The sequence below is a fragment of the Scyliorhinus canicula genome, chromosome 15 (assembly GCF_902713615.1).
Source record: "Scyliorhinus canicula chromosome 15, sScyCan1.1, whole genome shotgun sequence".
Taxonomy (NCBI): Eukaryota; Metazoa; Chordata; class Chondrichthyes; order Carcharhiniformes; family Scyliorhinidae; genus Scyliorhinus; species Scyliorhinus canicula.
In genome coordinates, this window is record NC_052160.1 from 139187326 (window position 1) to 139214645 (window position 27320).

General features: G+C 46.4%; 1 protein-coding gene across 1 annotated transcript; it reads right to left on the reverse strand.

Moving 5' to 3' along the window:
* Nucleotides 1-705: 705 nt before the first annotated feature.
* LOC119978735 (hyaluronidase PH-20-like) lies at nucleotides 706-21314 on the reverse strand. Its single transcript, XM_038820567.1, has 4 exons — nucleotides 21249-21314; nucleotides 11505-12487; nucleotides 4562-4651; nucleotides 706-1204 (listed from the first exon to the last, which is right to left on the reverse strand). Exons 2-4 carry the CDS (start codon nucleotides 12462-12464, stop codon nucleotides 845-847), a joined length of 1410 nt encoding a protein of 469 aa, XP_038676495.1. The 5' UTR covers nucleotides 12465-12487; nucleotides 21249-21314; the 3' UTR covers nucleotides 706-844.
* Between the last annotated feature and the right edge of the window lie 6006 nt (nucleotides 21315-27320).

Consider the following 27320-nt stretch of genomic DNA (forward strand, 5'->3'; position numbering starts at 1 on the left):
AAATTTCTTACAGTGGCAAAATAATAATTGAAAACGAATTATTTTTTCCAAATCATTATTGCCTCAGAATTTAACGGTATGGAGGAATTAATGAAGGGATTTGCTTTCATTTTGTTTACCGTTTGTCAATGAGAACGATGGAATTGTAAATAATTTCTAATTGCTCAACTGGCAGTGACAGGAAGCGAAGCGAGTGCCGAGGACTAAACTTACTTTAGTGTCCTTTTTCTCTTATCTGGATCCCCAAAATACTTCTCCAGGATGCACAGGGGTGCAGGTGGCAGTTTTGGCTGAGTGGGGAGAACACTCCCCTCTCAGTCCCAGGTACAAGACCCACTCTAGGGCTCCAGCACAGAAGCTGACACCCCGGTGCGGGGCGGAGGGAGTGCCGCACTGTCAGCGATGCTGTTCTTCAATCGAAACTTTAAACTGAGGCTCCTCCTGTCTGCTCAGGTGGATGTACAAGACCCCAGGTCACTCTTTTGCTGAAAGGCAGGGGAGATATCCCTGGTGCCCTGGCCAATATTAATCCCTCAATAAACATTGGAAAAGAGCAGGGTACCTAAACATTGCTGTGGTATGTTAATTGGCTGCCGTGTTTCCTGTGTTACAACAGGTGATTATACTGCAAAAAGTACTTCATTGGCTATAAAGTGCTTTGAAACGTCTGATGGCGAAAATCACTGTATAAATAAAAGTTTTTTTTTTGCACGTCATTCACACACCATAGGATCACCGGACAGGTCCATCTTCTCTTCTCTTTGTACATCAGACTGCAGTTTGTGCAAACGATCCCTTTCTCGCTAGTTTACATAAAAACAGACGTCTGGCCTCCCGAATAACCTTAATTCATTTCTTGAAGAAGGTATTGCGGGTTTATTAAAGTTAATCTGTGCCAGTGAATGCGGGAACGAGAGTCACAGTTTTTCCCAACGTAACACTGGCAGGTGAATTTCTCTGCCATGTGCTCCAGATCCTTCAGGGATGCTTGGCCTATTACTGTAAGACGTCCGTTGTTTTTCCTGCGTATCTTGAAGTTGTTTGGGTTCAAGTGCAGGTAGTCGCTGGACTCCCAGTTCTTCCGTAAACACCTGCCCTTGTGTCGACACAGCGCTCTGCTGCATAGTCTCGCCGCGTGCGTGACATTCAAGACGTAGCGATTCAGGAGCGTGTCAACGAGACCCTGCAACATTGTGCAGGTATGCTGCAAAAAACAACTCATAGCGGTGAGCAGGGCAGAGGTTACAACATGAGGCAATAAATCTAACCAGCTGCAGTTATGTTCCCGGCTGTGCTTCAACAATCTAATTGAAAAGGAGTAATCAATCCTTTTTTTTTAATTTAGAGTACCCAATTATTTTTTTTCAATTAAGGGGTAATTTAGTGTGGCCAATCCACCCAGCCCTGCACACCTTTGGGATGTGGGGGTGAAATCCACACAGACATGGGGGAATGTGCAAACTCCACATGGACAGTGACCCGGGGCCGGGATCGAACACGGGTCCTCAGTGCCGTGAGGCAGCGGTGCTAACCATTGTGCCACCCGGCCGCCCAGGAGCAATCAATCCCGACGGGGAAGGGAGCAACAGTTGACCAATTCACTGGAACTCCAAAGCACTACAAGCATGAAGAGTAGACCGTGCATTTATCCCCTCAAAATTCCTACATGACACTTCCATTCACATGCTAATTGGAAGCGGCGGTCACCTGAGGCCATACCTGCACTTTCCCAAGTGGTTGAGTGTTGCAAGCATAGAACAGTGAATAGGCCACTGATTTACCCTTTATCAGGGATATGGGGCTGGATTCTCCGCCGTCGGGATTCTCCATTTTGCCGACAGCCCGCGGGTTTCCTGATGGCGTGGGGCTGCCCCACAATGGGAAACCTCATTGACCAGCCGGCATAACGGAGAATCCCGATGGTCTGGTGTGGCGGGACAGAGAAACCTGCCTATGGTATATTTAATAAGAGAAGCAACAAGACACAGAAGAATGCAACTAAATACATTATCATTTTAAAACTCCCTGAAGAAGGCTATGCTCTAATTTCAATAATATGATAAATGTAAGAATTTGTCACTTTTTTTTGCAGTAATGTTATTAAAACCTGGGTTAAGATGCATACAGACAATATGACTGCTGCAGCGGTGATTAAGGTGTCATAAAAGTGAGGTCATCATTGCTTTTCAGGTGAAGTGTTCCACTAATTGATCTTGAGAAGCATTTCCTTGCTTACAGATGGCTAGCTAATGGAATATTGTTCATGTTTGAAGGAATTCTGGAGTGTAAATAATTTATGAGGTGTATTGTGTTTGGTCCTGGCTAAACAAATCAAGATACATCTTACAAGAAGAGACAAAAGAATGCCTTATGCTTTGGGTACAGATTATGTAGGGAGGAGCCAGGTCTGTCTGAAGAGTCAGTAGGACTCTATTCTGAACAGAGATGTTTCAGTTTTTTTCCTGAAAGGTTCTCTCTCCAAAGATTCTGCACAGAGAAAAGTAAGTAACACCCTGGTTGTGAACCGTATTCATGAGGGGTATTTAATATATATTGGATTGCTTCATTGGAATATAGTGGCAGGTTTCGGAAGTAAGTTTCATTCACTTAAGAATTGTCGTAACTGTTAACTGTAAAACTATTTGTTTATTAATGTGGTTCATTCTGTGATTAAATTAAAGATTTTTTTTACCATAAAAGATACCCACTGGCCGGTGTTATCACTCCCCATGGTGCACTAATACTTGCCTACAGTTTTACAAATTGAAAATAGTTAGGTCCTCATTAGGGATCCTAACAATAACCATAAAATGTATTACAAATGTTGCACCTCTTTGGTCGAATTCTAAAGGGATTGACATACAGGGAAGTTCAACATAAAACTCCATGTAATGAAAGCAGAACATTTTGGATAAATTTAACAGATCTGACAGCATCTGTGCAGAGAGAACAGTTAACACCTCATAACTATTTCTCTCCACAGATGCTGCCAGGCGGCTGAGGGCACTTCACCCTTCAATCTAGTTGACTACTTCATCAAGATGATATTTCTTTGGTGCCCTTGGTAGGTCCATAGGTATTAGCCATAGCCCACAAGGGACCATAGATATCTCTTAACAGATAGTTGATGATAAAGTTTTGAGGGGCACCTCTCCACATGAAACATGGCACAGGTGAGGAAAATGAAATGAATGAAAATGAAAATTGCTTATTGTCACAAGTAGGCTTCAAATGAAGTTACTGTGAAAAGCCCCTAGTTGCCACATTCCGGCGCCTGTTCGGGGAGGCTGGTACGGGAATTGAACCGTGCTGCTGGCCTGCCTTGGTCTCCTTTAAAAGCCAGCTATTTAGCCCAGTGTGCTAAACCAGCCCCTGACCCAATTCCCAAGTTTACCTCAGCTGGCTCAGGGATCAAACCCATAATGTTAGTGTTACTCTGAACCATAGACTAACCACCTAGCCAACTGAGCTAACCGGCCCCTGTGCTGTTTGTATGGAAGCCATTGTGCTTCACCAAAAATTATCTTGATCAATATTGAAACTGGTCATCTTTGGTCACATTACTAACCAGGTTCTGGATTCTTCGTTTCTGCGGCAAAGTGCTGGCTTGAACATAGAATCAGCAGGAGGTTGATGTGGAAAAAAACAGCGCCGACCCCTCACCGATTCCGGGACCGGTGAGGGGCTAGCTCCGGCACTGGGTAAAACTCCCACGGCTGGAAAATGACCGGGTCCCTGGCCGCACATGCGCACGGCTGACGACCTGCAGCGGGCGCACCGTACAACATGGCGCTGCCCATCCGCGGACCTGACCCGCCATCCGCGACTCCACAGCCCACCCCCCACCAATACCCCTAGCCCCCAATCAGCGGCACGGATCCCGGCCCAGTGTGGCGGTGGCGGCGCTGGACACAGTCCGTAGCCACCATGTCGGGTTCCCACACGGCTGAGACCACATGTGTCCCCTGACGTCGGGAACTCAGCCTATCGAGGGCGGAGCATCGCGGGAGAGCCGGCCAATGACACAACGTCGAGCGACACGTTGACGCCATTTTGGAGGGGGCAGAGCATGGCTGATTCGGCGTCAAACCGACGCCAGCCCCGATTTCGGTGTCGGAGTCGATTCTCCACCTGATTGCCGATTACGATATTAGCGTTGAGCAATGGAGAATCCCGCCCCAGGTATTTACACACTTTTATGTCATGTCTGTGATGAAGGTTTATGTTGTTTGTATATTATTAATATGACCTGAAATCGAAGATATACCTTGGAAGAACCAGCTGAATGGCCTCTTTCTCTGCTGATCTATTCTATGTTCGACACACTCTTACGGTGAGAGATATCAAAGTATTTCTCCATGACTACCGTACCAATTTCAGACTTATTGGGCCATGGTGTGAATCTTCTTGTGGTGTTGGGTTGACTGTCACCAGCGAAGTGGTTATTGTAACCACAAATGTCCATTCACTTCAGCCTGACGACACGCAGGGAGGCAACTATTGGCTATTCTCTTAGCAATTTGCGATCATGAAAAGTACAAAGTTTGGTAGCAAATCTTACTTTATTTTTAGTTGAGTTTGTGCTTTCCCAAATAACGATCCCGGCTGCTCCAAGCGATGCACTTTCTCCAATTGTACTGATCAGATTGGCCTGGGGAAAATTTATTCCAGTTAGTTCTGAACATGAAAAGACCCATGACTGAAACTCTTTAATACAACAATGTGGCCATTGTGGTGTTCTTTGTGGTTCAGATCCTAGGATGGTTGGCATAGTGTTCACAAAGAGCACAATCAGCTTTTGTATGAAACAACGCTAAAGATATATTTACACTACTTAATTGAATTCGACCTCTTACTTCTATATAATAAACAATTGACAATAAATATACAATCTACACTCATCTACCATTAATCTCTACACTAACTACGATCTACTCTCACTCACACTAGCTTTCCTACAGTCTGTTCTCTAACCTTCTCCTCAACACTCTCCCAGAAGGCTTAGCATCGATTCTTTATATAGTTCTGCATCCAGCTCCCTCTAGTGGTTGATTGGGACATGACATTAACCCTTACAGTTCTGAACATTTCTCATAATGTCACAGCAGTGACTTCTGGTCTGTATGAGTAAAAACAAATGAGTTTACAAGTTTTTATTTACAAGGCCGATGTTGTTTGGATCACCATACCACCCTAAAGATATGCAGCAACTTCAATCCTAGCAGGCAGCTATCACCGGATATCTGCATAAACCTAAAGCAGTCCTAATTGCCCTTAAAACAAAACCCTTTGATTGCCCAACAGCCAGTCCAATAAAACAATGATTGTGCACTGGATTCTCACCAGGGCTTGATTGAGCACAAAGTCAAGACTAACATTCCAGTGAAGCACTGAGGGAGCACCGCAATGTCAGAGCTGCCGTTTCCTGGATGTGACATTAAACCATGGCCTCACCTGTCTGTTTGGGTGAATGTAAAAGATCCCATGACACTATTTTGAAAAAGCCCAGCCTCCTGACCACTCAACCGACACCACCAGAAGCAGATTGTCTGGTCGCAGTGTCACGTGGATGTACCTTTAAGAAAAAGGTGTTTATCAAATAGCTCTAGTGATGTCAGTGTGTGGGTGGAGCTGGGCTGTCTGTCTTTTACTTTTGTTTTTGAGCTGGGAGCAGTAGTGTGTTTAGTTTAGTTTTCAGAGTTGGAGAGCTGCATTCACAGCACAAAGATGTTATGATCTATCTCTGGAATCTGAAGAATGTCTCCAAATCGCTTGATAATTTCAAAGTAATACCTGTTTCGGTAGAGAATTTAAACCTGCTGTCTTCATTTAAAAAGGTTTTAACTTATGGATGTTGTTTGCGAAGTTTTTAAGGGTTATCTATAGAGTACTGTATCTTTTGGGAGGTGGTCAGGGTTGGTAGTTGATAATCTGTTTACTGTGTGTTTATAAAACGTTAACTGGATTCATAGAATAAACATAGTTTTTGTTTAAAAATACTTTTAGTTCTCTGTTGCATCACACTAGTAAAGTGGGCCCTTGTGCTCCCCATAACCAAAATCTATTAAACGTTGTGGGTCAGGTGAACTCCATGGTGTACTTTGGTGTTCTCTAAACCCTGGCCCATAATGACAGACACATTGTTTGTGGGGGTTTGCTGGCTGCATTTCTGCTGCCAGGTTTCCCACTTTACAGCAGTGAATACATGTTGCAAAGGACTTGATTGACTGCAAAGCATTTTGAGGTATCCAGTACTATATAAATGCAAGTCCTTCTTTTTCTCAATAGGAGTCCTGTTGACACGTCATGATTTGCCATGACATTTCCGAGCTCCCTTGTCCTTCCCGATTCCACAGTTATTTGCATCATATGAGGTGATGCTCCAGCCAATAGCCTGTTAGAAACTACCTGCACTTTGCATGCATTGGAAAGGGTAAAGAGAAGGGGGACAGACTACTCTGTGTGAAGAATCAAGCAGATAAACTTCAAGGGAAAATCCAAGCCTTGGAATTCAGGAAGAGAGTAACCAAAGAGTGGAACTCAGTGGGCTGGATTCTCCGGACCCCGACGCCAAAATCGTGGCCAGAGCAGGGACGGAGAATCCATTTTCCCGCACGGAATCGGGGCCAGCGCCGGTTCCACAATTCGGCGGGCCCTGAAGCCGCCTCGGACCTTCATGGGGCCATTGCTGGAGGCCCGCTCCACCATTCTCCGCCCCCGACCGGCTGACGCCCCGACGGCGTGGATCTAATGTGGTCCAGCTGGTCAGGAAACTAGCGCGGCGGCTGCGGACTCAGTCCACGGCCACCCTGGTTGGGGGCTGGCTGATCGGAGGGCAGGAGGGGCCTTATACACGGCCTGGAAAAGTTTGTGCGGGCGGACATGGTCGGGCGCATGGCCGAACGGGGGGATCTATTTTTTGGGTCCAGCTTCGCGGTCCGAATCCGCCATGGAGCACTGCGCGGCTGCTGGAGTCCACCGCCGTGCGCATGCGCGGCCTCCGACCCGGAAGTGTGGGTGTCTGTATTTGCAGCAAAAGCTGCTCGATTTACGCCTGGTTCCTGTAGCGGCTAGGAATATGTGGCCCTTTCACATTTTTTCTGGCGTGGGGGACATAGTCCTAATAACGGAGACTCCAGCCCAATGTATGTAAAAGTATTGAAGGGGGTGGTGGCTTGCATTTCACTGGCAGAGTCTGGGTTTCTCTAGCTGGAAACATACACTTTTACATGCGCTGGAGCCATGGTAGATGCTTCAACATTCTGTCCATCACATAGCTGAGCAGCAATCTCCCAGCTCTGCCATCAGCATAGGATTGAAGGATTTTCACATTGACTCTCAAACTTGTTTGGCTGTGTTAGGAACCCCCCCTTATTTTGGCCAACAAGGTGGGAGGCAGAGAAGACACCGACTGCTCCACAAGACCTCTCTCTTCAATGGAGTAGATAAGACAAATGCACGCTGTCATTTAAAAGTAAGCCAGGAAACTAGGGGACAGTGGACCTCAATAGAAATACAACCAAAGACATAAAACAGATAACAGAGAAAAACAAAATTACTCAGAGTGTCACGGGGAGTAATCATTAAGAGTGTTCAAATATGAAAGAAATGAGTTTATGTGTTCGGGGGTGAATTTCTTTGGATTTTTCTTGAACTGGATTTAGTTTGGCCCTTTCTAATTGCCCGACCAACAAAAAGGTCAATGGTTCTCTCACAGAGAAAAGGCTGACAGTACTGACTGGAAAAACAGAGCCCGACGATACAATGCCAAGAACGAATGGGCTTTGTTGGAATGACAACCGTGGTTGAAGTTTTTAAGTGTTTCCACACAAGAAAAATGTTTGCCAACTGACTGGTGCAATTCATCAAATAATGTCGGTAACAGGGCTCAGTGTCAGCCAATACTGCAACGCAAACCTCAAACCACAGCATGGCAATGTGCACGATTTTCATTCAGAGTGGATTAGGGAGCAGGCGTCAGGAAGGGACGAGGGGAATAGAAGGAGCAATCTCACAGTAGAGGACAGCCTGAGGGATCCTGCAGGCTGATTGCACATGCCAGCAAAGCTGAAGCAAATCAAAACCTTCTCCTGCAATACACACTCAAAAGAGAGAGTTTTACTTTCCCAGCACAGTGCGGTAAAGTATTTGACACTGCCTTTCTCTGGCGTTCTTGTGGAATACTGTGTACTGTATGACTGAACTATTAACTTTTATCAGGTGTAGCTCCTTCGCATTGTCCAACACCAGATTCAGCCCCCTTAGAGGTTAATATATTAATTGAGGGTTTAATTGCATCGAGCTGCTGGACATCAACCGGGGGTTCGCGTGTGTTGTGACAAAACAGGAGCGGACTGAAAATGTGGTGGTTGTGCTTCGGAGGTGCAAGTTTTAAATGTGTGGCTCTGTGACAAAAAGTTTGTAAAGGGAAAGATTGGAATCCAGCACTATCCTTCCTCACCAGTTTTTCTGGACTAAAACATTTGGCACTGTCAAATACCAGATGAAGTCCTTTGGCAGTGCCAGCTACCTGCTTCTGTCCCAGGGCACTTCCATTTTATTATGCTACCCTTGGCTGCCGCTGGCTGCCTACTGCAACTCTTGACGCTATTAATCAGCAACTACTGCCTTTTGGGTTTTTTTGCTGCCAGTGCTAACCGCTACAACACTTTGCCGTGTGCAGTGACACCAAAACAAAAATATTAAATGCTAGCAACAACTGAAATCTCACCACAATTTATGGGAGATGACCTCAGCTGTTATTGAACATTATATAAATGATACATCTCACTGTTTGAGTCTCCCCTACGTCCCCAGTTGACCAATACCGAGAAAACCCACAGCATCAGAGCCTATATTATTATACCACAGTCCAAAGATGTGCAGGTTAGGTGGGTTGCCCATGCTCAATTGCCCCTTTGTGTCCAAAAGTTAGGTGTGGTTACTGGGTTACAGGGATAGGGTAGAGGCGTGGGCTTGAGTCGGGTGCTCTTTCCAAGGTCCAGGGCAGACTCGATGGGCCGAATGGCCTCCTTCAGCACTGTAGGAATTCCATGATTCTGTAATCTGAAATGGATAGCTACCACTAGTTTTATCTATCCTTCTCTTTCGAGAGTTTTAGTTGTGCCATGCCCAAGGTAGGGAGCCCTCTGAGTAATGTTTTTACTTCGAATTCTGGTAAGAAGACACCAGGAGACCAGGGACCGAATTCCCCTTTCTGCTGGAGAACGGACAAGGGTCAAAGGCTCATTGAATGGCTGTGATTCTCTGCTCCATTTTAACCTGTTGAAATCTCTCTCCAACTTTCTTTTATTCATTCTAAGCATGTGATCGTCATTGGCAAGGCCAACATTTATTGTCCTCTCTAATTGCTCTTGACAACATGGTGGTGAGCTGCCTTTGCCGCACCCCATCTCTTGTCGGAACAACCACAGTGCTTTTTCCTTTAAAGGGTTTTGCCAAGAAGCAAGAGCCAACCACAAATTGCCGTCGGTCGGGAGCTCCATGTAGGTCAGACCAGGTAAGGATTGTAGATTTTCTTCCCTGAAAGTCATTCATGAACCACAGTTACTGTCATGATTATTAATGACTACCATTTTTATTCAACATTTATAAATTAATTGAATTATAATCTCCCATCTCACACCCATGGTAGGATTTGAACTCATGTCTCTGGGGTAATAGTCCAGGCCTCAGGATTACTAATCGTAACATTACCACTCTGCTAACCTACCCTAATCCATTTCTTGAAACCTTACTCTTTGACTCAACCTTTGGTTACTTGCCCGAATATTTCCTTTATCTCAGTGTTAATTTTCGCTCGATTACACTTCCTTGAAACCTTACTACTTATTTTTTCAATTTGGAATATCCAATTCTAGTTTTCCCAATTAAGGGGCAATTTAGAGTGGCCAATTCCCTTAGCCAGCAAATATAGTCATAAAGTCATAGAGGTTTGCCGCATGAAAACAGGCCCTTCGGCCCAACTTGTACATGCTACCCAGTTTTTACCACTATGCTAGCCCCAATTGCCTGCATTTGGCCCATAATCCTCTATACACAGCTTTCCCATATAACTATCTAAATACTTCTTAAAAGGAAAACTTGTACCTGCCTCTACTACTGCCGCTAGTAGTAGCTCCTTACAGACACTCACCACCCTCTATATGACAAAATTGCCCCTCTGGACCCTTTTGTATCTCTCCCCTCTCACCTTAAACCTATTCCCTCTAGTTCTAGACTAGAACTAGTCTACCTTTGGGAAAATATGTTTTATGTCTGTCTCATCTGTGCCCCTCATTATTTTATAGGTCTCTATAAGATCACCCCTAAGCCTCCTATGCTCCAGGGAACAATGTCCCAATCTATCCAGCCTCTCCTTATAACTGAAGCCATCAAGTCCCGGTATTATCCTATTAAATCTTTTCTGCACTCTTTCTAGTTTAATAATATCCTTCCTAAGGGTGACACATGGCGAGTGGTTAGCACTGGGACTACGGCGCTGATGACTCGGGTTTGAATCCTGACCCTGGGCCACTGTCCGAGTGGAGTTCTCATATTCTCCCCGTGTCTGCATGCGTCTCACCCCCACAACCCAAAGATGTGCAGGTTAGATGGGTTGACCATGCCAAATTGCCCCTTAATTGGAAAAAAACAATTGGGTACTCTAAATTTATTTAAAAAAAAGAAAAAAACAAATCCTTCCTATAATAGGGTGATCAGAACTGTAGACAGTATTCCAAGTGTGGCCTTACTAATAGAACATAGAACATAGAACAGTACAGCACAGAACAGGCCCTTCAGCCCTCGATGTTGTGCCGAGCAATGATCACCCTACTCAAACCCACGTATCCACCCTATACCCGTAACCCAACAACCCCCCCCCTTAACCTTACTTTTTTAGGACACTACGGGCAATTTTAGCATGGCCAATCCACCTAACCCGCACATCTTTGGACTGTGGGAGGAAACCGGAGCACCCGGAGGAAACCCACGCACACAGGGGGAGGACGTGCAGACTCCGCACAGACAGTGACCCAGCCGGGAATCGAACCTGGGACCCTGGAGCTGTGAAGCATTTATGCTAACCACCATGCTACCGTGCTGCCAATGTCTTGTACAACTTCAGGAAGACGTCCCAAATTCTGTATTCAATGTTCTGATCAATGAAATCAAGCATGTCGAATGCCTTCTTCGCCACCGAGTCCACCTGTGACTCCACTTTCAAGGAGCGATGAACCTGTACTCCTAGATCTCTTTGTTCTATAATTCTCCCCAACACCTGACCATTAATTTTGGGTTGTGGGGGTGAGACCCACCCAGATACGGGGGAACGTGCAAACTCCACACAGACAGTGACCCGGGATCGAACCTGGGTCCTTGGCGCCGTGAGGCAGCAGTGCTAACCACTGGCCACCCTGCCGCTACCAAACTACCTCAACAACTGGCTTCACGTTGATTGCAGATTAAATTCTGCTCCAGATTTGTTGCGAGCTCCTTCTTACCTCAGAGAGGGTTTCATTCTGCGAATTACGGTAGACTATCCGGGTGTAAGGATAGACGGGGAGCGAATAGTTCTCCTTGCAGAGCGCTGCAACCCTCATCGCCTCTTGGACACGATTCTGTACAAACAGCTTAGCATTGTCAGAAGTCTTGAACAGTTTGGACAGATAAATACTCGGGTAAAGGGCTGTGCTTTCTTGCCATAACCAGAGGAGTTCATTGTTCTGTGATATCGCATGTGGTGGACACACCCCTGTGTATGTTGTATTCCTGTTCTTGTGCATATAGTTGTAACAATTGGGGAACAAATAGTATCCCCATAATTGGTTTGGTCTTAATTGCTTTCCCAGCTGCAGAGACTTCAATATAATTTTTTTCGCAGCTTCTTCAAATTGTGTCTTGGCAATTTCAGCTGCCCTTTGGGGTGTTAAGGAGAGGTCCTTCTGCTGAACTAACTCAATGGACTGGCGACGGTAGATTAACTTGTGGTGCCAGTTCCGGCTCCAGAGGGGCCTCCAGTTTTCCCAGTCGATAACGGCCAACCCTCGGGATGTGTTGGATGGGATTAACTCCCGGACATCCCGCTCAGCCTTTCGCAAGTGCTCATCCATTTTAACCTGCTGTGGGATGCCGCCATCGAACTCCTGACCCGTCATCTCGTCATAGTGAGGATAGTGACCAATCATACGATTGTAGAAGATTCTAACGTCTTGCTGAAATGGACTTCGCCGTGTGGTAGACACCATTGGAAAAGACGTCAGGTCGAAAGTCACTCCGAACTTCCTTGTGCAAAGATCCGTCGGTGCATTCCACATCGCGAGGAATGGAATGTTCCTCTTCAGGGGGAGTGCAGTCTTCATTTGCGGCCGGCCAGAGCAAACTGGGATGTGCAAAAGGTGCCAAAAAATGACCAAACCATTAATGCAGCCACTGAAAATTCCTAAAAGGTTGAATGGGTCCATCACGAGAACGCCTTTTGCAGCTTCTAAAAAAAAATAGGCGGGAACAAAAATAGTCACGTTTGAAAATGTGCACATCAAACCCCTCTTAAAATTTAAAACCAGCATTATGAGTAACATTTATGCAATGATCCCCAAGCTTGATATACCAAAAAAAATGTAATCGACCAGGTGGTCAAATGAGAGATTGAGTAGTACAAACATTATTCTATAAAATACACTAATGGGCACATGTTGAGGACTCTGGGTATGCGCTCGATGGAGTTTAGAAGGATGAGGAGGGGGATCTTATTGAAACTTACAGAATACTGCAAGGCCTGGATAGAGTGGACGTGGAGAGAATGTTTCCACTTGTAGGAAAAATTAGAACCAGAGGACACCATCTCAGACTAAAGGGACGATCCTTTAAAACAGATGAGGAGGAATTTCTTCAGCCAGAGGGTGGTGAATCAGTGGAACTCTTTGCCGCAGAAGGCTGCGAAGGCCAAATCAGAGTGTCTTCAGGACTGACATAGTTAGGTTGTTGTTTAATAAGGGGATCAGGGATTATAGGGAAAAGCAGGCGAATGGGTATGAGAAAGATAATAGCCATGATTAAATGGTGGAGCAGACTCGGTGGGCCGAATGGCCTAATTTTGCTCCTATGTCTTATGGACTCTTTAAATTTGCATGCACTATTCAATAGTTGTGTTGAAGAAAATGCATGCAATAATTTGGTCTGAATGCATTAATAGTTCATATCAATAGTCCCAGCAGTGATCGCACAACAAAACACTCCATTGGCTGTCGAGTGTTTTGGGATATCTTGAGGTGATAGAATGTGGGCTGGTTTAGCTCAGTTGGCTGGACAGCTGGTTTGTGATGCAGAGCGAGGCCAGCAGAGGGAGCCCAATGCTTGGACCTGGCTGAGGCTATTCAGGAAGCCCCCGCCTTCTCAACCTTGGCCCTCGCCTGAGGTGTGGTGATCCTCGGGTTAAATCACCACTAGTCAGCTACCCCTCAAAGGGGAAAACAGCCTATGTTCATCCGGGGCTATGGCGACCTTACTTAGAGTTTGCTGTATAAGCATAAATCTGCTTGTTCTATGTATAAAGAGGAAGAATTTCATTTTTTCCAACACAACATGAACAGAAGCAAATAGAAAGATAATAATTCATATTCCTCATGACAACAAAAGTTGCATTCATGTATTACTTCCAGAACTTGCTGTCTGCAAACTAGCAGGTAGACTTGTACCAGCCTCCCCGGACAGGCGGCGGAATGTGGCGACTAGGGGCTTTTCACAGTAACTTCATTGAAGCCTACTCGTGACATACGCGATTTTCATTTCATTTTTCATTTCATTCCAAATGTGCTATATTAATGCAAGCTTTTATTGTTTCTTTATACGCTCTCCATCGCCTACATTTTCCTAAACCTAACTTCAGAGATTTCAGACACTAAAGACTGGACTGTCTTTAGTACCTGCACGTCTACCATTACTGGTAAAAGTTATGTGGAATTGTGTTTGCTCTCCCTTCCTGTGTGCTCTCCCTCGTCATTACTATCCGCTCAGGCGTTGAAGAGTTCCATTCGATACAGGATCTTGAGCTGAACTGAGGTTGGACTCAGGTCCCAGGGCCGACGTTTATGAATCAATGGGATGAAAAACAGGGGAGTTCGACAAAGGAAGGACAATTGCCAGATTACTGCCTGTGCTTCGGAAAATGAGATAGAGTAGGAGACTTGAAGTCAACACGGTGAGTTGCAACAAAGGTGAAGAGTGTGTAAGGTGGCATATTTGGAGGGACGATGATCGGACAGGGACTTAATACCATTAATGTAAGTACAGCATCAGTAACTAGGGGATTGATAGAATTAAAGAGTGACAAATCCCTAGAACTTTATGGTTTCAATCCTAGGGTGTTAAAGGAAGAGGGGCAGGCCATTGGGGATGCCCAAGCTATAATCTTCCAGAGTTTCCGAGATTCAGGAGCAGTCCCTCTGAATTGGAAAATTGCACATGTCACTCCACTTTTTAAGAAGGGTGAAAGGGGGAAACTAGGGAATTACAGACAGTTAGCCTAACATCTGTAGTGGGGAAATTGCTGGAGTCTATAATCAGGGATGGGATAACTGAAAAGTGTGGCTGATCAGGGAGAGCCAGCATGGATTGGTGACGGGAAGGTCATGCCTGACCAATCTCAGTGAATTTTTTTGAAGAGGTGACTAAGATGGTGCACAGAGGAATGTCTATGGATGTTATTTATATGGACTTCCAGAAGGCATTTGATAAAGTCCCACACAAGAGACTTTTAACTAAGGTGGAAGCTCACGGAGGTGAAGGCAAATTATCAACATGGTCAGGAAATTGGTTGTGTGGCAGGCAACAGAGTGGGGATAATGGGTAATTACTCTAATTGGCAGGACGAGGTGTATTGCAAGGATCTGTGTTGGGGCCTCAATTATTCACAGTATTCATTAATGACTTGGATGATGGCACAGAAAGTCATATATCCAAATTTGTGGATGATACAAGTTAGGTGACATTGTAGGCAGCCTAGATGATAGCATAAAATTGCAAGGAGATATTGACAGACTAGGTGAATGGGCAAATTTGTGGCAGATGAAATTCAATGTAAGCAAATGTGAGGTTATCCATTTTGGGCTAAAATAGGATAGAGTACAGTACTTTCTAAATGGAAAGAGGTTAGGTACAGTGGGTGTCCAAAGAGACTTGGGCGTTCCGGAGCATAGATCCTTAAAATGTCAGGAACAAATGCAAAGAATAATCAAAAAGGGAAATGGAAGGCTAGCATTTATATCTGGAGGATTGGAATATAAAGACACGGGGGTTATGTTGCAGCTTTACAAAATCCCGGTTAGACCCCACTTGGAGTCACTGTGAGCAGTTCTGGGCACCACACCTCAGGAAGGATATTTTGGATTTGTGCAAAGTAGGTTTACAAAAATTATACCTGGATTACAGGGGTTGAGTTACGAGGAGGCATTACTCAAGTTAGACCTGTTTTCACTAGAATTTAGAAGGTTAAGGTGTGATCTGAACAAAGTGTTCAAGATATTAACAGGGAAAGACAGGGTAGATAAAGATAAACTATTTCCATGGCTTGGACATTCCAAAACCAGAGGGTTTAGTTTAAAAATGAGATCCAGACCGTTCAGGAGAGATGCTCGGAAGAAGTTCTTTACTCAAAGGGTGCTGGAGGTTTGCAACTTTCTCCAACAAACAGCTCGAACAGTTGATCATTTTAAACCTGAGATAGATAGATTTTCGTTGAGCAAAGATATTAAGGGACGGGCCCCAGGCAGGTATATGGGGCGCGATTCTCCGAAATGGAGACAAAGCCCCGACGCCGGAGTGAAAACCGGAGTGTTTCACTTCGTCTTCGGAGCCCGCTCACAGTCCCCTATTCTACCGCCCCCGGGGGGCTAGGAGCGGCGTCGCATATCTTCCGCACGCTGGGCCATGGCGCCGCGTAAAAGGCAGCGCCGCTTAAATGATGCGGCCAGCGTTGCATAAATGAAGTCACCCGTGCATGCGCGGGTTGGCCGGCGCCAACCTGCGCATGCGCGGTTGCAGTCCTCCCCGAGGCCGTCCCGCAAGAAGATGGCGGATGGATCTTGCGGGGCGGCGGAGGAAAGGAGGTCCTCCTTCAGAGAGGTCGGCCCGCCGATCGGTGGGCCCCGATCGCGGGCCAGACCCCATCGGAGGCCCTCCCCCCCCCCACCGGTAAAGGAACCCCCCTCCCCCCCCTTCCCCCCACAGGCCGCCCCCCCCCCCCCACAGCATTCCCGCACAGTACCCGCCGGCAGCGACCAGGTGTGGACGGCGCCGGCGGGAACATGTTGGGTCAGAGCGGCCGCTCGACCCATTCGGACTGGAGAATGGCGGAGGTACTGGAGAATCGTCGTTGTGAGTGTCTCAGGCGATTCTCTGGCAAGCGCGGCGGAGACCTCAACGGGGCCGTTCTTGCCGGTTGGGAGAATGGCGGGACGGCGTCGGACCGGCGTCGCGCGATAAAATGGCGCGGCCGGCGATTCTCCCAACCGGCGCGGCGTCGGAGAACCGCGCCTATGGAGTTAGGTCACAGATCAGTCATGTCTCATTGAATGACAGGACAGGTTCGATGGGCTGAATGGCCTACTCCTGTTTCTATGTTCCTAATAGAGACAAGTTCAATGGAGTTGGGTTGACAATCTGAATAAAATACAAAGATATTAAAATATTGCATGTTGAAAGGTAGAGGTAAGAGATGGATTGCTTGTCAAGCTTTTTATTATATTCTATCAGCGGGTGTGAGAAAGATGTTAGGAAATCTTCCTGAGGCACGGGACAAGCATTCATATCTCGGATCGGCTTGAGCTAAGAGTGATAAGAGATGTACAAAAGAGGAAACCAAATATCTTTTAGAAACAGCTTCAACAAGGGAGAAGATTGGAGAAGATAGTGGGAGCAAAACCGTGGATTTGTTTTGTGCCAGTTTGGCAGGAGGTCTGGACTGCGGCCTTGAAGATATCGCTACAAGTTGGGTCTTGTGCCTGTCATCATCATTGTGGGTCTTAGATGGATTTATAAACATTGTTGGAGGCAATTTTTTTTTTTTTTTTTTTTTAAATTTAGATTAGCCAATTATTTTTTCCAATTAAGGGGCAATTTAGTGCGGCCAATCCACCTACTCTGCACATTTTTGGGTTGTGGGGGCGAAACCCACGCAGACACGGGGAGAACGTGCAAACTCCACACGGACAGTGACCCAGAGCCGGGATCGAACCTGGGACCTCAGCGCCGTGAGGCGGTTATGCTAACCACTAGGCCACCGTGCTGCCCTTGTTGGAGGCAATTTAATACCTGTCAAATATTTCATAATGAGTTTTAGAAAATGCTTAATCATTTATTTATTAGAAGAACTATCAACTTCAAGTCGTAAAAACACTGGCGCGAGGGTAACGGGCAACAAATTCCCTCATGTACTCCGAACCCAGATGGGCCACATTTGGCTTGCCCACCGCAGCTGTACATAGAACTATCTGAACATACGCCGTTGTCATGTGATCGTACATCATTGACTATCGTGGGCAGCACGGTAGCACAGTGGTTAGCACAGTTGCTTCACAGCTCTAGAGCCCCAGGTTCGATTCCCGGAAGGGTCACTGTGCGGAGTCTGCACGTTCTCCCCGTGTCTACGTTTTACCGTGTTTCCGCCGGGAGCTCCGGTTTCCTCCCACAGTCCAAGATGTACGAGTTAGGTGGATTGGCCATGCTAAATTGGCCTTAAGTGTCCAAAAAATATTAAGTGGGGGTCACTGGGTTGCTGGGTTGTGGGGATAGGGTGGATATGTGGGCTTCAGTAGGGTGCTCTTTGTAACGGCTGGTGCAGGCATGATGGGCCGAATGGCCTCCTTCTGCACTATCAATTCCATGATTCTATGATTAAACGTCCACTTTTACACCACAATCAGGCTTCATTAACATCAAACAGTCAAACTGCAGACTTTGAACTGGGAACCGGCTCCTGTATCTGTCGTGGGGAAGGAGCCCAGACGATGCAGTCTGCCACCGCGGCTTCTCAGTGGCAAGGTCCTCGAGGTCATCCTCCATGGCAATCCACAGCCTTGTCCATTGAAATCCAGCAGCCTTTCACCAGATACGCTGCAGCCACTGGGTTAACACAGCATAGAAACACTAGAATAGACAAAGGCACATGGGCGGCAGACACTAAGGGAATGAAATGAAATGAAATGAAAATCGCTTATTGTCACGAGTAGGCTTCAATGAAGTTACTGTGAAAAGCCCCTAGTCTCCACATTCCGGCGCCTGTCCGGGGAGGCTGGTACGGGAATCGAACCGTGCTGCTGGCCTGCTTGGTCTGCTTTAAAAGCCAGCGATTTAGCCTTGTGAGCTAAACCAGCCCCTAGAATGCACAAGGATCATTACTGGCTTGTATATGCAATATGGCATTTTTTCATTTATAAATTTGGTTTGGAATGTTTATTTTTGGTGGCTTTTATTTTTGAATTGAGGCCAACTGACAGTGTAAAAAGTAGGGTAATGAGACTTCCTGGTAGCATACTCAGTTTTTTGACAGACACCACAGGCAAAAAGGGCGTTTTGAGTTGTCTCCTCCCTTCCTCCTCTCACTCCTTCTCCTCCTCCTTTTCTTCCCCATGCTTTTGCCCCATTTGTCATACAGCAGGTGGAAAGCTTCATAAAGCTGAGGTTCTGCAGCTTACAGCGAGCGGATCACCACAAACTTGGAACCTGCTGAGTACTGCAGGGTCCCTCTGGAGTCGTCCAGGCAATGAAGCATTGTAAATCAATGCCCGTGTGCTCCAGAGTTCAACACCAGTTGTCATCAACAGGTAGCCCTTGTCACCTAGTGGCCACTCTGCAGCTGGCAGAGTGGACTGGCGCAGAATGGAGTCTACTTGACTGCTGCCAAGACGCCGGCCCTGACCTGCATGATTTGCTGCCTGTGGTCACACACCGGCTGGATGGCAACGGAGTGAAATCCCTTTCAGTCGTGGCTGGGTTCATTGATATGCGGCATCCGCAAAATTACGGAGTATCATTGGTTGTAAAGAGATGTGCTTGCAGCCAATGACACTCTGTTACAAGGGAAAGCCTGTAATATGAACAAAGCCATATGTTCACACTGGAAGGAGTGAGATGCATAATGGTTCATCGCTATGGTAACCTTCAGAGCCACCGGTAATGTGGTATCATAGAATCATAGAATTTTCAGTGCAGAAGGAGGCCATTCAGCCCTTCAAGTGTGCATCAACCATTGGAAAGATCACCCCACTTAAGCCTACACCTCCACCCTGTCCCCATAACCTAGCAACCCCTCCCAACCTTTTTTGGACACTTAAGGGCAATTTATCATGGCCAATCCACTTTACCTGCACATATTTGGACTGTGGGAGGAAACTGGAGCACCCGGAGGAAACCCACGCAGACACGGGGAGAATGTGCAGACTCCGCACAGACAGTGACCCAAGCCAGGAATCGAACACGGGAGCCTGGAGCTGTGAAGCAACTGTGCTAACCACTGTGCTACCGTGTTGCCCGTGGTTTTTGCTCTATCTGAGGTTACTGTTGTGTCTACGGTGGGACGAGGAGGTGGACCTCCTTTCTGAAGCCGATGGCTCGTGCATTGTTGTTCACTGACGGTCAGGTAGAAAATATGCTCTCTGCACCGTGCTGCATGCTGAGGGTCCTTCTCCCGCAGATCCCCTCACTCTTCCTGCAATTTGTCTTGCTCTGTGTGGCATCTGCTCACTCCCCAAGGCAAGTTTGATTCTAAAGGGAATGCCTACTAGTGCAGCCCAGTCTGTGCAGAAGCCTCGGGGTCAGCAAAAACCCCTTCTGTTTCTGCTCCACTCCTGGGAGACTTCTGCAAATTGAAACAAATACAGAAAGCAACACACAAACCTGGAGGGTCAGAACAACAACTGGAAGAAATTAACGAACAATTAGCCTGTAAGTTGTTGACGGTCACTTCGAGTTGCTGAGTTCCTGCCGCAGCACTTGTTTAGCCGCGTGAGGTTAAGTGTGGGTTTTAACTGGAGCATTGAGCGCCAAAAATGGTAGCACAGGGATCAAATCCATGTCGTACACCTGACCGATGTCATGATCCATACGCTCTGCATACTTCTCATGGACGTGCAATATGTGTGCAGGGGAAAACATGCACCAATAGTGATTTGCCGCACAAGTGTGTAGAACTCTAATGGTAGCACCCAAAATACACGTGACAATGAGTCTAATTTACCACCCAGTGCTGCCTGTTTGTACCTGCTTCAAAGCAGCTGAACAGGTTCAGCGGCAGGAACTCGCAGAGACTGTCAACAACTAATCTGAAGCCAAACCCAAAAGCAGAAGCATCCAGCACAGCAAGAGGCCATCCAGCGCAACCTGTCCATGGCTGGTCTTTGGAAAAGTTTTCCAACCCAATTAGCTCTTTCATTATAGCCCCGAAAAGGTCAATAAATATCAATGATAAACGTAAAGGCTATAGATTAAATTTATCAAAATAACACATTCCCAGTGGCCGAATTTGAATAAATCCAGGACAATGTGGGAAGCAACTTTTAGCTTTAACAAACTCAAACTCTGACTGAGCTGCACAGGAACACGGCTGACTCAAAAAACACGGCACAAACATCTCAATAAAATGAACTGTCTCAACGGTGGACCAGAATGCGCAAATAGACACACGGATAGTATGTACATCAGATCAGTTTAGCAAGGGGTTGGTTTAGCACAGGGCTAAATCGCTGGCTTTGAAAGCAGACACAGGCAGGCCAGCAGCACGGTTCAATTCCCGTACCAGCCTCCCCGAACAGGCGCCGGAAAGTGGCGACGAGGGGCTTTTCACAGTAATTTGAAGCCTGCTTGTGACAATAAGCGAATTTCATTTCAAATAGTTCTAAATATACAAACATACTTCACCTTGAGCTGTGAGCTAGCGGTAGCCTTAAAACAGATACTCGTCTGAAACAAAATCTGTTTTATCAAAGAGTAGAAGCATACACACAGCACAGCAAGAAGCCAGTCAGCACACGGCAGCTCTTTAGAAACACTTCACAATCCAATTAGTTTCGACACTGCTCTTTCATTTTAGCCCTGCAGAGGTCAATTTATATCGAGGATTAATTTAATCTCTGGACCTTATACCTATCAATTTAGCAAACACATTGGAGAACATCAATGCTGACTGGGAACTGGAGTACAGTTGCCCTTTAAATGACAAAGAACTGAACTATCAGTTTGAATGTAAAATGTACCTTCCTCTGGCTATTTTCAAGGTATCCACTTGCAGATTTCTTGGCGTTTGTTGACCTGATTCAGATTGTTCTGAGCACCGGTCGCAGTTGTAGGCACATTTATATAATCTCCTTTGAGTCAGTCCTCATTGGAAATTGGACCATTTAGATGACGAGTGTGACATAACTAAATAGAGATGTGTGGGATGACTGTAAACCTGTTAACCATTAGTAGCATTTGGCTTCAGCTGTTGCGAAAGATCAGGCTTCTAAAATTACCCTAAATTATTGCACATTTTTTTTATGATAAATTGTTTATTAAGTTTCCTGATGTTTTTGATGAGTTTTATTTCACAGGATGTGAGGTTTGTGCAGCTGGAAATTAGTTCACTGGATCCATGTCTGAGGCTTTACTGGAATTTCCCGGATAACTCAACATTCCAATAAACATGTTCCCGGTGGTTTGGAAGGTAACAGTGACCAGACGTAGACAAATCTTTCAAGCTCAAGAAAAGTGTTTTTCCTTTCGAAATTTAAAAAAAATGTTCCTTTCCCATCCAAGTCTGAAAGGGCAACTTAGTAAATGTCAAGTTGAACCCTTTTCCAAAACAGGAATTGGAGGCAATTCAAATCCTTGTGACTAAGAACTCCAAATTGGCAGTGCGGGTTCAGAACTCAAGATGGTGGCTCTTCCTACCCATGGTCCTTAGAGTAAGTGAAACCACTCTATGAGTTTGTAGTGTCTGCAAGTCCAGCACTAAAGGTTGGGCTTAAAAAAAAACAACACGTGGGGCGGAAACTTTGGATATTTTTTCAAAGTTTCGGTTTCAGTGAGCGAACTGGAGAAAATCCCAACGTGTTGTCGGTTAGAAAAATTGCAGTTTCTTCAGCTACTTACAAAAAAAGCTTTTTCACGGGTTTTGCGCCGCACTGGTTCTGATTCGCTTACTCCAGCATCACTTGATCTCAGGGTGCACCTTTTAAACGCCTCCCAGCACTCCTTCCTAGTCCAATCAGGGGGAATGGCAGCCCAGGAGGTAGCCCCACGATTCTCAGAAGGAGCCTTCACCAAGATTCTGGTGGGGTGGAGCAGAGGCGTGACATCCTCAGGCAGGCAGACGGACTGCCAGCTAGGTGGCCAACCCCGCATGGCAGACGGTGGCAGCGCGAGTGAGCGTCAGCTCGCGACATGAGAGAATGGGATCCAGTGCAGGTGGAAGATGAATGACCTTCTTGGTGCAGCCAGGGTAAGTCATGCTCCTAATGTGTCCACTCGCACCGACTCACACACCCATCACACTGCCACAGGAGCCTACGCATAGGCACCCACGGGATCCCAACACTCGCCTTCCTGCCACCTCCCTTTATCCCCCGAGTGGACCCTCTCCTCCTCACATCCCCGCTCCCACTCACCTACCACCCATGCCAACATCGTTACCATCTGACCTGACATGCGTTCTACCTGTACTCTCCCCATCTGTCTCATTGCATGACTAACTCAAGCACAATTGATGTGAGCGGACACTGCCTACCGGAGTGATGCCAGAGCTCAAGACCCTCACTCCTTTGAGGAAAGGGTCCTTGAGCTGGCCCTTTCATACATTAATGTTATGTCCCTTCCCTCGCAGGTCAAGCAGTCGACCAGCTGGCCCATCCCCTCACCCTCCGCGCACCACAGACCCGGGCAGCTCCGAGGGAAGAATCTTGGAGAATAGCATCACATCTGCCACCTGCACCAGCGCAGACATTCACACCTGGGTGTGATTGCCCAGTAGGCAGGCTTCTGGGTCACTATCCGGCGAGCAGCTCACTGCTGAAGATCTACAGCAGGTGGACGCAGGGAGGTTCCAGGGATCTGGCATTCAGAGGGATGCTGGAGCCCAGGCCTCTGTCGAGCCCTGGTCAGGTGACGTGCCCCTGGAATGGGTTGTCTCCCAGCTGCTAGAGATGGAGCTGGAAAGGCAGAGTCAGTCGTGAACATCTGGAAGGGGTGTTGGTATCCCTCCTCAGGCTGCAAGACCAACTGGAGGCGTCCCATCACATTCTGTCCGAGGAGATGGTGCCATCAGTCCTGTGGAACCAAGCCAACACTGCGAGGGTGGCGTCCTCAGTGGAGAACTTGCTGCAGGTTGTCCATTCCATGGATCAGGTCAGGCACTCTGTGGCTGAGAGCATCAGCTCCATGGCGCAGGTACTGGTGGGAATCCATGAGTGAACAAAGAACAAAAAACAAAGAAAAGTACAGTTCAGGAACAGGCCCTTCAAGTCTGCGCCAACCATGCTGCCCGTCTATACATAGATATACATAGAACATACAGTGCAGAAGAAGGCCATTCGGCACATCGAGTCTGCACCGACCCACTTAAGTCCTCACTTCCACCCAATCCCCGTAACCCAATAACCCCCCCCCCCCCCCAACCTTTTTTGGTCACTAAGGGCAATTTATCATGGCCACTCCACCTAACCTGCATGTCTTTGGACTGTGAGAGGAAACCGGAGCACCCGGAGGAAACCCACGCAGACACGGGTAGAACGTGCAGACTCCGCACAGATAGTGACCCAGTGGGACCCTGGCGCTGTGAAGCCACAATGCTATCCACTTGTGCTACTGTGCTACCTGTCTAAACTAAAATCTTCTACAGTTCTGGGGTCCGTATCCCTCTATTCACATCCTATTCATGTATTTGTCAAGATGCCCCTTAAATGCCACTATTGTGTCAGCACAAGAGGATGGGCGGGGTCTCTGGATCTCCCTCTAGCCGACTCTCTATCCCATGGAGGAGCCCAGATAGAGATAAGACATGCAATAATTATAATAAAATATCAGCCAGCTAATCTACTACTCCCCCCTTTTAACATACCACCCTCGACCCAAACACACACAGGACAGACGAACACCGAGGGAGGGAGTGGGGAAAATAATAAGAGGGTTAATATAAAATTAAAGGTGAGTGTCCTTGCTTCGGATGTTGAAGTAGTTGCAGCAGTAAGTTGTACTCCGAGGACGTGGAGTCAGTGAGAGTACTGGTTGGGTCGCTGAAGAGGATCTTCTGGCAAAGCATTCAGTCAGAACTCCCAGCTATAGCATTCCCTCACAGCCTCAGGCCTGTGTAATTCCTATTTGTTTCCAACTCCACTAGACTGACCAACAGTCTTTCTGAGATAAGGAAAGCGTTCCCCACACATGATTTCAAAAGGGTTTTCAGCTGTTTTCAGTTGTGGCTTGTTGGATTTTCTTAAGGTTTTCTTTGTCTCGCCTCAAACCCAGTTCTCAGCCTGGGCTTTACTCTCACTTAGTTTCCAGACCCACTGAGCAGAAAACAGAGTCTCCAACTGGGTGTTTAAGAGAGGTCTACACTTTCAGGGAGCGATAAAAACTCCAAAGAACCTCCTTCAGCTCTCAGTTCAAAACAAAAGTAAAACAAGAAACACAATCTCACAGAGGAAAGAACATTTTAGAGAAAGACTTGACCAATCAGCATTGACTATCAGTTAAGTCCCGGCAATTCAAAATAGATTATTGGCCGACAGCCAAGTCCATCAAAATATATCAGCACTGATGTCAGACCAAACAGCATATCCTTCTGGAGTTTGCTTTTTTAAAGTAAAGGTGAAGTCCATCTTAAAGGCCCAGGTGAATCATTGTCATGTACAAAAAATGAAATAGCAGAATAACAGAAATTAAAAGGAAAAAACAAGGGACAGTCAGGGATTGACAGAAGGATCCTTATGCTTCTGATAATTAGAACATAGAACGATATAGCGCAGTACAGGCCCTTCGGCCCTCGATGTTGCACCGAAATTGGTTCCATTGTTTTATACAGGATTGAATCATGACAGATGGATCTGTGTTTATAGTGTCTAATTATTCCCTAAGTTCCAACATAGGCATTGCATTGCACTTTTTCTAATCTAAATATACCTATTCAATGTTTAGTCACTGCCTCACAATTTTAAAAGAATCATTTAAGGGATGTGGGTGTTGCTGGTTAGGCCAGCATTTATTGTCCATCCCTAGTTGCCCTTCAGAAGGTAGTGGTGCAGTCCCTGACACCCACAGTGCTGTGAGGGAGGGAGTTGCAGGATTTTGACCCAGCGGCAGTGAAGGAACGGCGATCATTTCCAAGTCGGGGTGTTGCAACAGAGAACAGAAGTTCATTTAACTACATGAAAAAATCACTTATTGTCACGTGTAGGCTTCAATCAAATTACTGTGAAAAGCCCCTAGTCACCACATTCCGGCGCCTGTTCGGGGAGGCTGGTACGGGAATCGAACCGAGCTGCTGGCCTGCCTTGGTCTGCTTTAAAAGCCAGCGATTTAGCCCAGTGTGCTAAACCAGCCCCTATAGTACAACCGTGCAATAGTCTGCTCAAGGCAGCAACTCGCTCCCAGTACAGTCACTGCTGGGAGAACTTACCGCACCGGGCCCTGCTTCGGGCGGCTTTTGCAATGAGCTCCAGCTGGGTGGCCTCCGCCCCCTATCTGGAAAGCTCAGACTCCACGAGTCCGACAGGGAGATCAACAATGGTTTCCCCGTGGACCTCGTGGGGGTGATAAAGCAAAGAAAAGATTGGGTTAAGTAAGAGAGAGAGAGGAGACCGAAAGGAAATTAATCACTGGGTTGAAAATTCCATGGTGAGTTTAACGGGCAGTTATTGTGAAAATCCAGCAAAGTGATGATAATCACAAGGCATTAAGCCCAAGATGCTGATTTTTTAAAAGCTTGTGGAGGAGCAATGTAAATTAACCTGTAATTTGTGGCCATTTGTAGTTCTGGGCTACACCTTCCTTGCATAAGTTGCAGTCTGATTTATGAATTAACTTGCATCATTCAAAAGCCATTATTTTTCTTGCAAAATCCAATACTGATTCAAGGTTGCGGCGTGATTCTTTAGTATATCTCACCTTTTTATTTTATCCTCCTAATTAGCATTCAGGCAGAGGCTGCAGTGCAATGAAGGTAACGCAATGTTTGGTGATCTACAGCCATGGTAACGGGTTTCAAAAACTCAGCCCGCTGTGCAAAGTGGAGGAGCAAAGTATTACTAAATTGGATATTAATTAAAATCCCTCGGTAGGCGTCATTCTTCACTCACAGCTAACTCACTAACATCTGCTCGCACGTCCTTGCCTAAATATTTTGCAGGCTTTATTCTTACTTACAACCTATTTTTGTTATTTTTCAAGATCTGAGATATTTTTACAGCTGAATACCTGGGTTTCAAGATCTATACACGAGTTCTCAAGTGCGCTTGAGACAGCTTCAAGAGATGCCAAGCATGTCCCTCACTTAAAAAGCTGTGGATTTTTGTTCAACGTTGGGCCAACATTTTTCAACGGTAATATCTTGTAAAAATAACTAATAAAGGCTGGGAGCGGGACCAGGTTTTTGAGCAGTACGCTTTGCTTTTTCTACTCTTTGGGAGGCAAATACTCCAGACGTATTTCAGCAGCTCAAATTCATGGATAATAAGCTCAAAATCTGCAGGCACACAAGGAGGCACGGTAATAAACTGTAGCCTTAAAAGATAAGTCAAAGTAATGGACCCCGAACAACAAAAGTCGGGAAATGGGTATATTTACTCAGGGTCATTCAGAGTGCCAGTTGTCCACACTTCCTGGTATAAGGAAGCTGATGGGCACATGCTGGAAAAGATGCTGGCCTGCATTTTCACCGAGTTGGGATGACTCGGGAACATTTTCAAAATGGCGTCCCAATTCTGAATTACTGACTGGCTGGTTTTCGGGTCTAGACACTGAGGAGGCCCGAGAAGGCAAATCTAAACAAAGTTTAATTTGGCAACAAACGTCAAGGCTGCAACAGTTAAAGTTCCAAGGTCCCAAACAGGATTACCGTTCTCGCCAGTCCCGGCAGGAATTTAGTAGTCAATTTCGACAAGCTCCAGCTGATAGGCCTCCACCTATTAGCAGGGGAGCTTGTATCCCACAGGTCTCATGAGGAGATCAATTTGTGTGTCTTCGCGGGGGTTTTGTGAGGGTTATTACATCAGGATTGCCTTTAAAGGGCCGGTTCGGGTCGCAGGCCTACATCCGGTACTCCCATCCTGGCCAGCTCCATTGCAGAGATAGGC

Coding starts and splice junctions, on each gene's coding strand:
- LOC119978735 (XM_038820567.1), bottom strand. CDS start 12,464: ATGGACCCATTCAACCTTTTAGGAATTTTCAGTGGCTGCATTAATGGT. Junction 4,652..11,504: donor AGAATGAAACCCTCTCTGAG/GTAAGAAGGAGC, acceptor AATTTTCCCCAG/GCCAATCTGATCAGTACAAT. Junction 1,205..4,561: donor CAAACTCAACTAAAAATAAA/GTAAGATTTGCT, acceptor TGTTTTTTGCAG/CATACCTGCACAATGTTGCA.